Source organism: Fulmarus glacialis, unplaced genomic scaffold (assembly GCF_000690835.1).
Source record: "Fulmarus glacialis isolate BGI_N327 unplaced genomic scaffold, ASM69083v1 scaffold27066, whole genome shotgun sequence".
In the NCBI taxonomy this organism is placed as follows: Eukaryota; Metazoa; Chordata; class Aves; order Procellariiformes; family Procellariidae; genus Fulmarus; species Fulmarus glacialis.
Genome location: NW_009217882.1, coordinates 12718 through 28499, shown reverse-complemented (window position 1 = coordinate 28499; position 15782 = coordinate 12718). Strand labels below are relative to the sequence as shown.

Genomic DNA, 15782 nt, shown 5'->3' with positions numbered 1-15782 from the left:
GGCGGGTGGAGCTCCCTGCTGGCCGCCGCTCCCCGCGCCGGCCGGGACGCCCCGGGAACCAGCCAGCAGCTGCCGAAACTCCGACATCGGGCTGAAAAACCGGTACGGGCTGGGGCAGCTTGGCCCCCATACCCCAGTGCCGCTGTTTCCGATGCTGCATCCAAGCAGCAGCACCTACAGCAGGGCTCGCTAGGTATTTTTATTTTCTTTAAAGGGGGTTTACTGGGAGGAGGGTGTCAGGCCACAGCGCTGGAGCCCATCACTTCTGCTGAACACAAACCGCTGCTGCCCTTTGCCATCTCTGTGTTCACCTGACGGGCCACAGCAACCAGTGCATGAGTGACCTCAGGCTGTATCGCTGCTGCCGAGACCTGGAGCATTAGCTCCCCTCTGCTTCACCGCCTTAACAGCAGGCATTTCCATTTGAGAAGTGTAATAAACTTGTGACACAAATATCTGAGTGTTTCGTAATGGTATGAAGGCGGCTTATGTTCAAAGACTCTGTAGTTGAGCAAAATACACAATCAGGATCTAAAATCATGCAGGTACTTGCTAAATCGCACTATAAATTCTTGGGCCTGAAATAGTTTTCCCTTCCATTTTTGACTGATACCAAGTATCTGCCCTATACTGAAGTAGTATAGTAGGACAGGTGTCGTTACATGATGCACATTTGACAGAGGTTGTGGTCTGCACTACTGCCGGCTGCAGCATTTCAGTCGGAGAACATTAAAGTATTATATTCGATGGAACTTATGGGAATGGCAACATAGAGTCTTTGGAGAAAGACCTACCTGTAACCGAGGCTGCTGGCTCTCCGTGCAGAGATGACGAGAAGCAGCCAGTTGGACTGAAGGCAGGGGGACCAGCTCCTGCTGCCACCTCCCCGAAAGCGTCTCTTTTCTGACTCAGGCTGACAAGTGCAATTAGCTTTGTCCTATGTAGCTGTCAGGGTAATCCTATTAATGCCCTTAATTCAGATTAAAGACTATGCAGTTGCAAAGAGATTAAAATACAAAGTGAGAGCAAGCTTGTTATTCCAAGGAGAGGGATGGTAAAAAGGGGGGCCCACTCACACTCTTACCGCGCCCAGCCCCTCTCCCAGGTCTGCAGAGCAGACAAGCTCCCGTGTTTGCCAGGCTCTCGGGGAATAGCCCGGCAGCCCTGGGTTACAAAGATCTTCACCTGCCTTCCCTTGGAAGTCTCAGTATCAGCACTGCAAACAAGCCCGCTCCCCCTCAGCGGTGCTTGGCAGGCACGGGCTGCAGCAGGCGGTAAGGGACCATGCCTTTCCCTAACCCTCAGGGCAAGGACCTGAAGTGCACGACTCTCATCACATACTAAAGCAATAGAGTAGTAAATTGTTGTAGTGAATTACATGCCACTGCTTACTTGAAATTTTGAATTTTAATAAAGGGAGGAAGTAAGAGTTCAAAGAATGAGCAAGAAGCTGCAGTCAGCACAGTGCTTCCATCATAAGGAAAAATTGAATGTGTATCATCTAGCACCTTCCTGCAGTGCATGAACTGGAGGACAACAGCAGTCACAGAAATGACTTTCTCCTTCAGTTACAGTCAGACCAGTTAAGACAAACCATCTTTGGTACATGCACTGTTTTTTCAGCTCCTGGCAGCATTGGGCTGGCAGCTGGCACAGCCAGCACCCAGGCTGCCCGCAGGGGGTGGGCAGAGCACCTCTGAGCCCCTCCTTTGCGCAGCAGCACCAGGGCCCTGCTGCAGTTGAGGCTGCATTTGCTTTTCAGCTGTCGCTTACGGCCTTGGCAAAGCCCCGTGAGCACCACCACTCTACTCCTCGCACAGGAAGAGACCAAAGGGATCGCCGTGGTCTTTGGGGAGCAGAACAAAGCTGATCAGCAAGATTGAGCTAGAGCAGAGCGTGGCAGTCACCCAGCCATCAGGGAGTAAAAGCATTTTTTTTTTTCCCCCCAAGAGGTAAGTAGAGCTATTTCCTGATTTTTCACTGCAAGCTCTACCTTTTAAAGCATCTGCTTCTGTTTAGTTTTGGGTTTTTTGTTTTTTAAAAAAAAGCAGGGTTTGAACCTGTATAAGCTTACTATGAAACACATTAACAGACTACTCCACCGCCCCCCCAAAAAGCAGCAATGAAGAGTATATATGAAGTGGCAACACATCCAATGGTGGATCCAGGGCACCAACTTTTATTTTGAGCCGATGTAAGCCAGTTGCGCAGCTGCTTAGACACACGAGGAAAAGGCAGAATTGTTTTCTCCCGTTGCTGAGGAGTAACTGGCACCACTAGTAACACAGCCTTGTCTCAAGTTGCAACCCTGGATCTTCCTTGGGAAATGGCATGCAGACCAACGGGCTGTATCAGGGAAGTACTTCACGCCAAAGCAGGTGGGATCTGTTTGGCATGCACAACAAGTAAGTATATTATACACTGAAATACTGTTTGCATATATTGGTATCAAAGAAATTCCAGCTATTGCAGCTAGCCATACCAGCAGGGCTACAAGAGCAGCGGCCTCAGTCAACAAGAGGAGTTGCAGATATGTATTGAGCACGACAGAGCTATGTTAGTTCTAAGTACTATATAGAAACCATTAAGCTTTTGTATTTTGAGTAAAATTCTGAATTGCAATTACAATATAAATAGTAACACTTAAGCAAAGCAAATTGAGATACATACTGTGTTCAAACTTCAGGTTGTTTTTAATGGCAAACTGTCTTCAAGTACAATGATTATTTCTGCCCTGACCACTGTATCATTTATAGAGGACTTTTTTTCAACTGGTCTGTAAGTTAACATAGAACAACTCTCCTTAAGACTGCGTAACAGAATCCTGTTAAATTATCTTAGGCAATTGTAATTTGTATTTAGTCAAAAACCATGCAGCAGTCTATGTTTTGCCTAGAGAAAGAACTCAAGTGGTAGACTTAAGTGCATATCACTCCTTGAAACATGGGGACAACTTTAGGTTTAAAGAAAAAAAACCCCACCAAACACAAAACAAAAAAACAGCTTTCCCACTATCATTATTTATGCCCCTTTCCTACTTTCACATTTTTCACATTTAATTCCAGTAATAAATATTTCTTAGACTGTATCTTCAAAACATAAGCCATTTTGTACCTCTTTTAGCTGGCCTGTAAAACTGTTCTGACAAGTTGAGAATTTTCTCTACTTTCAAGTAAGAGTTCATCAAGTTTTATGAAATCTTTGCTTTACAGAGCCAGAAGTTAACATTTCCTACCAGCTGGCACTCATGCAAAATACACTTGCAACCAAAAGGTAGAAATTTTACCCCCAACTAAAGGGTTAAAAAGAGTCCCCTTTGACTGCAGCATCCAGAACTTAATGCACCATTTGAGAGCCCTGACACCCCTTCTCCTCCTCCCCCCAAGTTTTCAAGTAGGGGAAGTTAAAATGAGAAAGTAAGAAAAGGACCTTGAAGAAATCAAGAGGCTCCAGTAACGTAATAAAGAAATCCTCTGAACCATTTCAGCAGTTCCAGTTACTCGATGCAGTTGGCATATGTACTCCTGGTAGCATGCTTTACCTTTACTTTGTGGATATAATGAAATGAAGTCCAGCACAAGAGAGCATTGAGGTTTCTGAAGACTTGCGTAGCCCTTCTCTTAGGAGTCAGCACTATACAGAACTAGCTGAAGTCAAAAGTTAGACTCTTCAATAAATGCCATTAAAAAAGAAAAGGTAAAGGTTCTGTGACAACTTGCAGAGCTGGACTAACCCATGCTGCCTTGGGGGCACTACATGCACGCTAGCTAAAAGACTACCTCTCTGTGTACATCTATATCTACTGCAGGTTCGCTGTTTGGTGTTAAGAACTGAATCTAAAGTCATATGCTAAAAAAAAAAAACACCACCCACCACAAACAAATTGCCTTTTGGCCTTCCAGGAACTTACGACTTTCACTTCATACAGGTTTATCGAGCTTAAATTATTTACGGTTTAATACAAAGCTGAAATAATGGGCTAGGGAAAAGAAGGCTTCTCAAAACAATCCTGTATACATCTATTTTATAGCTACCTCTTCTGCCTAGCCCCTCCCAAAGTTAGCCTGAAAAACAGTAAAATCTACACAAAGTTTTATTGCAATCGTACAAGGGATACATCAAGGGTCAAATACAACAAATACTATGATGCAATTTTACATTTATTAAACTACAGTTCAAAGCACAAATTTACACATTCTAAATACACTAAACATCTAATGAAGTCACACTGGTCTCCTACTGACATTTGATATATCTGGGCGAAAGACAATAACTTTACAAGACTGTTCTAACAGGAATCCTTAGTATAAAAACTGTGTACTTGTATGTAAACTGTTGAAGAACCCAAGTGATGGGTTTCCATCTCCAGTAAGTCATCCATTTTGTTGCATATTTAAACGCTCAGGGGTTGAATGAACTTGATTTTAAATTTGGACGCCATTATCTAACCCTCCCACCCCCCGGTGAATTGTAGCTGTAGCTTGTTTTGCCTGGTCCCCATTAGCTATTACTATTTTTTCAAGTTTTGAAGAGAATGAATTGAATTCAAGATTGTTCCATTTCTTCCACACTGGAATGTTGACCAGACAAACTACAGACTTGCAACTGCAGGTCTACATGAAGCGTTAATGCCTGTTTAAGCTGCAGTGGAAAAGCGGTCTTCTGGGCTCAGCTGAATGCAAGAAGGCACAAAGAAGAAGTTTTTCATCAATGTGTCTGAAGCAATTCCAGCATCTTGCATCTCATCCCTGCAGCAGAAAAGGATGAGAGTTGTAACAAAACGGTTTCATGTACAATTTCACATCAGAAACCAGCCTTGAATGTAGCGTTTGAGGTCTGCTGCCCTTAGATAGGCTGGCCCCAGTCTCAGCAGAAGGGAGAATCGGCTCTGCAGGTGCTTGGCAGGCACAGACTCTCCACGGGCAGAAGCGCAGGGCCCTGCTACCTGGGTATTGGAAGAGGTTACCCAACTCTCACCATCACCACAACAGCATTACTGCCCTTCCTGCCCACAGCGTTGGTGCTAACATTGTACGCAAATTGCAATTACTAGTATTAGGAAACCTCAACAGCTGATGTCAAGCAGTAAAAGGCTACTACTCAGCAACAACTACCACTAAACTCAGTCCACATTGGGTATTTTGCTTTCCTTTGTCAACCCTAAAGCAAAGCAGGCATTTTATCACAGCTCTCTTAGCAAAGTCAGACAGAATAGTGAAAAAAACCCCAAACTAAAAAGGCACACTCTTGTGCTCAGTTGCATCTTCCTGTATTTGCCATCAAATATAACTTATATTTGGCTGTAAGTGTACACTCTTGAAGGAAATGAAAACAATCTTGCCGCTATCAAAAGAATTTTCTTACCAGTCACTGAAAGACATCATGTAGTAAATCAGTGGCCTCTGATAGTCGTTAAAGGTAGACTGTTCACCTAAGGTACCAGAACCCATATTATCAAAGATCAGCCAATCTCCAACGCTCAACTCAGGAAGAAAACAGTTTTCCACAATTTGATCAAGCTCATCACAGGATGGACCCCAAAGGCTGCTTGCGAACAGAGGCTCATCTTCCTTGTATTTCTATATGGAAACGATCCAGGTAATTCAGGCTTTAGTTTATTAAATAAGAAAATTTTCAAATATACATAAGGATAATTTTATAAATAAAGTATAATTTTACAAATAATTTGACATGAGGTGTCAAATATATATAAAAACATAAGGATAATAAGGACTATCTTTGAAGAATATAGGAGGACTCACCTTGTGAACCTCTGGGATAGTATTCAGTTTCTCAGACAATTTACTTGCAAAAGAACCATAAACACCATCATTTATGTAATATGTAAATACTGGTTCATCATGATTCCTGGTTTGCTCCACTGTAAGTAAAAAAGAAGTTGTCTTGCATGCATTTTTTGTCTTAAGTAGTCCTTTTGCAATCTAACTTAAGTCAACTGCTTTCTCCTGACAAGGGGGTTCCACGTACACTGGAATGGGAGAATTACGAGCAGAGTAATCTGTATGAGACCAGATCATAAATTCAGTTGTAACATTAAATGTGAGGCTTAAAAAAATTAGTACTTTCAGTAATAATAACTGTTAAGAATATAAATCCAATTTCCGCTTTAGCAGAGAAGCGGCTAGCTCTGTGATATGTTTTTCTATGTTCTTCTAATAACACCTTCCGCAAAGCACCCAATGTAAGTTTAACCATTGAGAAGTCAAACCTAGTAAGGAAATATGAGCCACATAATGTAACAAAAAAAGCGAGATACAGAAATAACATATCGTCAGAACCCAAAAGGTGGATTACAATGCAAGCATAAGGGAATGTATTAAGTATATGCTGAGACAAACTAGTCCATCCTGACTAAAAGAAGTGGGCAGTTATCTGTACTTATTCATAACATGTAAAAGATAAATACGACCCATACCTTCGGAAGGAAGAAGTTTATCATACTCAACAGTCTTCTTTGCAATGATGTTAACTGCTAGTGTAAAAGCAGATGAAACGTAGTAAAATCCAGGCTCCGCAATCACGTTAACACCAGATTCCTTAGGAAAGTAGACATCCAGCAATGGCCTGATGACGTGATTAACCTAGGAAATTGAAGTCAGAGGTAAGATCAATGAAACTCAGCTTATATATATACCAGATACCCCCCCACACACACTTTCAGTCAGCAACAGTTCTAGCAAGCACACCAAAAGCTTACTCTGTTCCTCTATTCTCTGAGAAGTGCCCCTACCAGAGGTCCAAAATTTACAGAAGTGTTTAAGAAAATAGATCATTCTGCTAAACACTGAAGATTGAGTACCATGAGTCCAATTACTACACAGTCTGTCCTCCCAACCAAAGTTCAAGTTGTGGTACACTCAAGACTGCACAAGTAATTTCAAAGTTTGTCCAGCACAACAGATAACGTAAAAGTACGTATGAATCCAGAAGAACAAGGAAAGGGCCTTTTTGTTATCAGTTCTGAATACTGTTGTATTAGAAACCGAATGAATTATTTGTTAGTAACTTTTCATTGAACCACTTCCACTGTCCTACATTCAAGGAGTTTGTCTTTAAGACAACGTAACAGTGTAAACAGGTTATTCTGTTTTATGTGCTACTGCATACTAAAGATCCCATTTAAGCGAAATCAGTATTAAGAGTTTTATTTAAGGCTAGCCAAAGCAAAGATAAAAGCAAGACCTTTAGTCTTCAGTTCTAAAGCAAAGTACCAGACACTTTGATACAGTAGCAATATGGTTTATGATCCAAAACATGCTAAGCAATCCTCACCCAAACCATGCAATAGAGTAACCAGTTTGGACAACAACAGTCCACTGCCAAAAAAATTGAACTGCTACTGTTAAGGTGGCTTAGGTTTTAATCTGTGACATGCTTAAATCAGCATTCACCCAATATGAACAGGATTAAAAAGAAATAATGATCACCTCCAAGGACCGATTACACTACCCACGATAAAGAATATAAAACCAGTTATTCGGATCTTGTAAGTTACAGTCTAACGTGGAATTTAGACTAGGTTTCAGCTATAAATATTAGTTGCAGTTTGAAGGTTAAACATTTCAACTGCCTAAATCAAAATTTGAGTTTCAACTTCCAATACATTGCATACCTCTTCCAGCTGAAGTTCTGAACCTGTGAAGCCCCCACCAATATCCAACATGTTCATCTTAAAGCCAAATTCTTCCTAAAATGCACAGACAGAACATAAGTCCACGGACAACTGTAACTGTAAAAATATTTTTTCTTGCTCCTTACTGTGGTTGTTTTCAACATACTTATACTTTTGAGTATATTTAGCAAAGTATGTCTAGTGAGGGAGTCATGGCATAGTAAAAATTAGTATGGCTCCATTAAGTAGTAATAGCATTGGGATGTCAAGAGAGGCTGGTTACACAATTCTCAAGTAGAAGTCCCACAGCAATGTCAACTCCCATCTTGTGGCATTTGTTACATTCAGACGGTATTTGCTGAACAGGGTGGTGCACTCTGACAAAAGAAAGTTTTAGGAATTTACAAATATGTATAATGCAAGTCTTTTGGCTAGTGCTTACGTGACAAGACTGCTACAATGAATTTGCACAAAGATCAGTCTTCTCTAAATAGAGTTTATGAGCTTCTCATTTATAGGAAGACAGATGTTCAGAGAAAGGATTTTTGAATTTTGCAATATGAGAAATACACATAGAACATGTAAGACTCACATGAGTCATGTGAAGCATCCAAAAAAATCCATTCTTCTTCATCCAAATTTGGATATTCCCCCCCCCCCGCAATGAGACACCTTTATTTCTTATGATGCTTAGTTATTAATCTCAGGAATCACATGCACCAAGTTAGTGGTTGTATCAGGATAAATGCCAGCACACAAATACTTAATATTTTAATATAACTTAAAAATGTCAACTGTGTATTTGCAGGACTGAGATTTGAATTTCAAAAAGCATTTACCAAAAGTGGGAAACTAATTTTTCATTTGAAAATAGCATACAAAGCTACTGCCTGTCAGTGGGACAGTATTCATTAACCTTTGTCCACAATTAGGATTATAAAGTTTGTTTTACTTCTACCACATATCTCACAATGGAGTATTTAGTCCCTTGCTAAAAGTTCCATTTCCTACATGGATATATTTTGGAAATAATGTAGTTGGCTTGTAAGCATGATTAGAATAGAATGGATCCTCTACTGTAGCAGTTGTATGTGTGTCTATAGATCTACTTACAGCCATGTCAAACACACACCGAGCATCAGATATAGCATGAATGTATGTTTGCAGTTCCTTGCAAGAGCCTGAAACATGAAATCTGAAAGAAATAAAAACAGAGTTAATACACCGAACTGTGCAGCTTTCAGCCCAAGCAAACTGCTTCATCATCTAAAGCAGCAATAGAAGTAATTAGTTCCCAAGTGGCTCAAGACAAGCTTGCATAATATATAACTGTGCCAAGAACAAGCTCAGAAGATGATTGCCTTCTATTCCGTTGGGTTTGTACTTGAGGTCTCTCTTGCTTTTAATGCTAAGAATGTCCTACAATATTCTCATCTTTAAGAAATGTCCTGAATTTACTGAACCTTTCAGTCTTCACTATCAAAGTGGCTGAAATTTTTTCTTCAGTGGGTGCCAATGCTAACACAGTACCTGTACAGAGTCTCCCCTCTCTTGTCCTATTTTGTGTTGCCTTGCCTACATGCCCTTTCTCCTTGGCCATCCAGTTTTCTTCCCAAAGCTAGGGCTGTACTATGCACACTATCTACTCTCTCCAACATTTGGGAGAGGGTGACGAGGTGTGTCCCACTGCCACCCTGTTCTGAAGCCTCTTGACCCCAGGCCATGTCCTAGTTTCATAGCAAGACTGAAAAGGCTGGTGAGCAGAGAAGTACTGATGCCTCCCACAGGCTCCTGAATCCCCTCTAGTTCCTTGTCCAAAAGGTTTAAGTAATGCCATAATACTGGTAGTAACTGAGGTGCTAAAACAAAACGCCAACGTTCCCATGGGCTTCCTTAAGACCAGTATGGTCTGCTGGTTCTGGATAGACGATACACATACTCATCTGAGCCACGAAGCTCTCTACTCCAAGTCTGCACCTTTAAGGAATGCCATTTTGAGGCAAAGGTCACTTTTTAAATTTACTTACATGAATCCACACGTGGATTTTTAATTTTTTTTCTTTTTATAAAGAAAATGCACAAAAGCTGTGGGATTTTTGTTAAAGTTAGTTTAGACATTTATATAAAAGAGGTTCATTTTCTCAGTAGTATAATCTAATTTTTAAATACATTTGTCATTTGTAATGATTATAGTATGTTTATGCTTTAGTTTAACATCAATTTCAAACAGATTTACATCAAAACAATTGTGGCTTAAATCCTCAAAATCTGACTTCCATTTTAAAGTCTTGATGACCCACCCGCTTTTACTTGTTTGGTTGCTTTCCTAAAACATTCATGAGCATGTGATACATTAGTAGCTGAAGGTAGACAGAACAAAGACTTGTGCATGCATTTTTCCTCCATATAGTAAAAACTTCAAAATAAAATACCACAGATCATTTGGAAGCTCTCAGAACACTAGGATTAATTCCTGCCATCTGCAAGTCAAAAACTTATCTAAATATTATGTCTTGATAAGATCAAAGAGTGACATGGGACCTCTCTTAGAAAATCCAACTGCATGTTCAACTTGTTCAAAGTCTGTCCAAGCTATCCCATGCTATACTAGCACCTTATTTATTGCTGGAAAAATACAAATCAAGTTACCATGGAAATACAAGAGCATAGCTAGAAAACAGGAAAGGCTTCTAAACTTTGCTTTTATGCTGACAGAAGGATTTCTGATACTCTATTTCAAATTGCTTTGATGTCTGTAATAGTTACTTTGTTTCACGCAATTTTTTGCTTGGATATTAGCGCTTTGCTTGCAAGCAAAAACTCATGATCCAAAAGCTTTTTGTTGTTTGGTTTTTTTTTTTTTTTAAAACCCCTGTAAAATAGTGCCAAAAGGCAGAAAAAAATTCTTTTGTATTCTATGTCTTGAGTACATCACACAAACATCTGCTCAGCCAGCAGAGAACAATAATGTTACTCACTTGACACCAACTATTTGGACTCCCAACTCCTTAGCACATTCCATGAGGTGCCTACAGTTCTTCAGGGTGGTGCCAAACTTCATATTCATCTCCTCATCAGCAGTAATGTCTTCTGTGGCAATGTGCAGTAAGAGCCTAAGAGAAGGGGAAGATGATTGGGGCAGTTGGTTTACATCATCAGCACATGTGAAGCCTGAAGACTGTCAGAAGTGTGTTGATTATGTTGTCAGTACTCCAGCTCCATCGATGGATGAGTCAAGTGAACCTAATAAAAACAATCCTGTACAGAGAAAAAACTAGCAATTAGGGGCTAAAACATGGAGCCAACAAGGACAAGGGATTTCGAAATGCAGCAACTAAGACTCTTTTGTAGCAGCAAGAGTCTGTTGAGTGCTGTAATAAAAGAGAATGTTACCTTCTAATAAAGTATACTTCCTCATAAAACCATTAAGACTGTAATATGCTCTTCCCATCTCTGTTCTCCTTTCTAGCCAAAAGGAGACCATGGAGATTCCCCTTTCAGTCAGTCACTTATCAGATTTGGTTAAACTCAGCATCTGGAGAACACCAGGCTGACCCTGGCCACATCCCTCCACCTCCCCTCCTGGCTGAGCACATGGACTGGGGATGGGGTGGGAGTGTCAGTCCATTCCCTGCACCTTCTTCCAGGGCACTTGTGGAGCAGGGAGGCAATGAGTACCATCTCGTACAGTCTTATGCAGTGAGACAGCTTCCTCCCTCCGGTCAAAGCCTCATTCTGGGTAGGTTTGGCAAACTGCAGTGCCACCACCACAATAAAGATCGATCAATCAGCCATGTGGTAAACCAAATAGAAGTTGTGTCATGACATACACACAGACTGCACAGAGCATGTTACAGTTAACCAAGATGGAGAGCGTAAACAAGTAGTAGAAGCTCTGCACCCAAAGTGAAATAGTTATTTTCAAGACATGCAACAAGCAAAACTTAAGCCTAGCCACGACAAAACACATGTTGGCCTAACAGCTACCTTGACTTCTAAAAGCCCTTTCCAAATGTCTCATGATGTGTTTAAAATGCATTTTGTAAAGAGCAAAAAAAAAAAAAAAAAAAATCTTAACTTAAGTTCTCACACAGGTTGCACAGTAATCCCTCTTAATTTTAATTTACACCTTTTCATCTTGAGAAACTGTGACTAGCCTCTCATTTCCTGCTTCTTCACTAGCACAGACAATTCTGTTCAAGAAATCTGTAGTCAAACAGTATTTTGTAAAGCATTTGGAAAGAGTGCTAGATATAACAAAAAATTGTCAAAATTTAAACTCTTTAAAATGTAAAAAAAGTGAAATCCATAATACTATGGTTTGTAACCTCACATTAAGATTAGACAAAACCATTTCTTAAAGACATCCAATGTAAAATTTTACTGATGAATTGTTATGGCAGCATTATAAGCGAGTCAAGATACTTTTCTAGTGCAAACCACTGAAAAAGTGTAATTCTGATTTCTAGAAATCTAGTAGGATTCTTCTTCCTGGGTTTCAACCAGTTAAAGCAGGGCTAGAGGATAATGTGTGTGTTTGGTGTTTGGGTTTTTCGTTTATTTTTAAGGAAGCATTGATACTTATAACAACCATGCCTCTACTGGAGCTCTTCGGACACCAGCAATCTTAACAGTTAAACTTTGCCTGGAAAAGTCCAATGGTATAAAGAAATGAAAGACTAAGCACTCCTTTCTGACATTTCTCCTCTTTCTGAAAAAAAAATTTTTCAATCATTCCAGTTACTAAGACTTCCAAAGGCAGAAACATCAATTATAAAGAGACCCACCCATTACTGAGTTTAGTGCAGAAAGTTACAAGAATTTTCAGAAAATGAGAAGGAGAATTACAGCTTTCTAAGCAGGATTTCCTCAGCCAAAGCATAATTAACTTCGTCTACAAAATTACAACCTAGGTATAGCAACCACACATAGGAAGAACAAGGCTATATAAAGACTTCAACTTCTTGAAACTATGCCAAGAAGAGAAAGAAGAAAACTCTTTGATGCTGTCACTTCAGCATCAAAGTTTTAATGACCTGAATAAGAGAATTCTAATAAAACAAGCAAACAAATCTCTACCCAGTAGGAGAGCTGGAGATCAGGTTTCTAGAAAATTTAGATGGCAAATTGCAGTTTTTTTGTAGAAATGGAGTTTCTTGTCCTTGGTAAACAGGAACTTTCTCAAATATTAGACTATGGGATCCTTGAAAAGAAGTAAAGAGTTTATGTTGTTTTTCTCTAGCTCATGAAACTCCTTCGTTCTGTCTCCCCACTTTACAATTTCTCTGGCTCAAGAAAAATCTGCACCCTAATTTCTCTTGCAGTGGATGTTACGATAGACAACATCTTCTAAAAGAGGCTGTTAGACTCAAGGAAATAAATCAACATAAACACTAACGAAACACTAAAAACACCAGTGATAACTGGTAAAACACTAATGACGCAAGAGACAACTTTAGCATTGCTAAGGCTTTCAAATGCATGGAGTATGTCAAGGCAAGATTTTACGCACAAAGTTATTTATCATAGATAACATTCTTGCACAGGAAGTACTCTCCAGTATGCAAAGCACTGACAGGCTTCCATGAGGATGAAGTGTAATCACTAGCAACAGCAATATTAACTCTCAAGGTAGTCTAACAAAAAAAACAAAAGGAAAGAATAACCAGGTGGAATGAGCAGAGTCTTCAGATACTGAACTCAGTAGAATCTTCCCAATTCTACAACTATGGCTACAGTTTTGGGAGAAGACATGACACTTTAATAAGGACTGTCTAGAACCAAGGGCTTTGGAAAAGATGTCAGGAATTCGGTTTCTTAGTGCACTCTGATGACACTTGTGGGAAGCTATACCTCATTAATCACTGGAAAGCACTGTAACATTCACTTAGGCTTCGACTCCAAATTTCTAAAAGGTATGGCCCACAGCCAAAGTATTCTTATGTGAGGGACGTGACACCTAATGACATGAGCACCTGTTAGTCCAAAAGAGACCATGATACGTTGGCAGAAATAAAATAAAAAAGCATCTGGCATATTTAATAGACCTGCAGAGCATGCCCAAACTCTAGATGGGACCCAAGGCACATGCTCATTTGCTGATAGTCTCAGCCCTGACTTCAGCTGAAGCCACTAATAACACAAACAGAATAGCCTGAAAGAAAATACTGAAGCCACAACAGAGCAGGAGGAAGATGTACTTGCAGATGACGAGGTGACAGACTTCTGAAGTTCAATCACCGAAACCTTTACATGAAGATTGCCCTATGAAATCAAAATGCAAGATTTCTCCCAAAACAAGGGCCTTACTATCGTATTAGGAAGCTGATACCCAGTAGGGAAAAAGTTGCAAAAAAGCTACCTTCAAAAGAGACATCAGAGAAGAGAAAAATAGATACAAGTGAATTGTATTAAAGAAGCCATGTACCTTTGTTGCAACTCAAACAACCCCGAACACAGGCAAAATTAAATCTCCACCACATAAAGCAAAACCAGAATTTTGACACTTACTTAGCATTTGGATGGTTACGTGCAATTTTCTTCAGCTCAATATCATTGTCACAAGTCATGATGTTTATCCCAGCTTTTGCTGCATACTTTATCTGAGAAGCTTGCTTGCAAGGATTTGTATATATAATGTTTTCAGGAGCAATGCCCAGATCTTGTACCAATGCCATTTCAGACTGAAAAACAGGAGCATACCAGAGTTTGACACAGTCCAATGCACTATCTTTACTGAATTTTTACTAGATGTGCTCTAATTTAGTCCAGTAAATTAGACTGGACTAATATTCAAATACACTAAAGAAAACTATCCACTACTGCTAGGGTGGAAGTACAGATTTGCAACAGCCAGTTACACAGGAGTTCACAACTTAAATTGTATTATATGTAACCATGGCACTTAATACCAAAAAGCTTATTTTGAAACAGCAGACAGATGGAAGAAAATAAGACACACAGATACACAGAAAACACAAACTTACTTTACTGGAACATGCAAATCCAATGCCAAGGGTTCCCAAAATTTCGAGTACACCTGGAGTAGAATTGCATCTTACAGGATAAAATGGTTTTATTGGTGCCATCACGTTCTGCCATTGTATGTTCTTCTTTACAAGCTTTCCAAGATCACCAACATAAAATGCTCTTTTTCCAGTCTAAAAAAAAAAGGAAAAATAGGAAAATAAAATGTCTGAAATTGTGGGTTTGCTGTCAAAACATAAATAACCCATGAAACAAGGTCTTAAAGAATTATGTACATTTTTGTCATCCTACTATTAACTTTTAGGTTTGACCTTGAACAATCCTCTTGTTTTTACTTTCACCTAGCAATTTGAACTAGTTAAAAAAAAAAAAAAAACCAAAAATCAAAGGGAATACCTACCACTTCAGAGATACTATGAATGCTATTTAGACGATATGCTGAGATACCTGAACAAGAGATACTACTTAAATGCCAAATGCAGATTTTATCTAAAAATACAGAATAGGTCACAAATCTCTTCCAACTTTGTATTTTCAGAAGTCTGCAACTTTTTGGAGGAAGAAGATCCACTGGGATGAAAGCTTCCACAGTCTCAACATAATTTATAGTTTATTATACAAAGAATAAAATCTAATGCACTACCATTATTTTAACATCTAGCTAATAGCTCATTTTACTGAAAATTTGTTTAATAGTATTTTAATTCAGGAAGTCAAGTTTGAGACTGTTCTCCACATCTTGTGAAGCACAAAGTGCAAACAGAATTTTAAGAACTAAACTCAGTGTGCTAAGGTTGCAGAGTCAAGTACATAATCTTCAAAAAAATGCACAGGAACTTTTCTGGAAACTTAACAGTCCCCTTGCGCATCTGCATAGTCTTTCTCAATATCAAGTCATGATGTGGATGTAGTGGATCGAAATCCAAACAGATCATTCTGTATTTGTTTGTAATGTGCACTCAGTAAAATTCCTGTAAATGAATGGCCTACTGTATATCAATTAAAGACCATCACAAAATATATGATCGATGACTGTACATCAAATGTTAATTCTAGCACTTGACTTTCGCAGATATGATACTATGTTGTGGCTTATTGTACACAATGTCTTTATTTCTGTTTAAAAAACACAAATAGAAATTCCATCGGGTGGAAGCATACT

General features: G+C 39.4%; 1 protein-coding gene across 1 annotated transcript in view; it reads right to left on the bottom strand.

Annotated features, from left to right (window-relative positions):
* Positions 1 to 4077: 4077 nt before the first annotated feature.
* Positions 4078 to 15782, bottom strand: part of AZIN1 (antizyme inhibitor 1) — a 21093-nt gene continuing 9388 nt past the window's right edge. Inside the window, exons 3-11 of the mRNA XM_009579853.1 lie at positions 14620 to 14793; positions 14144 to 14316; positions 10612 to 10746; positions 8747 to 8828; positions 7634 to 7708; positions 6437 to 6602; positions 5763 to 5881; positions 5365 to 5579; positions 4078 to 4748 (exon numbers count right to left, since the gene is read on the bottom strand). Of these exons, the coding sequence (XP_009578148.1) occupies positions 4637 to 4748; positions 5365 to 5579; positions 5763 to 5881; positions 6437 to 6602; positions 7634 to 7708; positions 8747 to 8828; positions 10612 to 10746; positions 14144 to 14316; positions 14620 to 14793 (1251 nt within the window). The 3' untranslated portion in view covers positions 4078 to 4636. The remainder of the gene's footprint in view (positions 4749 to 5364; positions 5580 to 5762; positions 5882 to 6436; positions 6603 to 7633; positions 7709 to 8746; positions 8829 to 10611; positions 10747 to 14143; positions 14317 to 14619; positions 14794 to 15782) is intronic.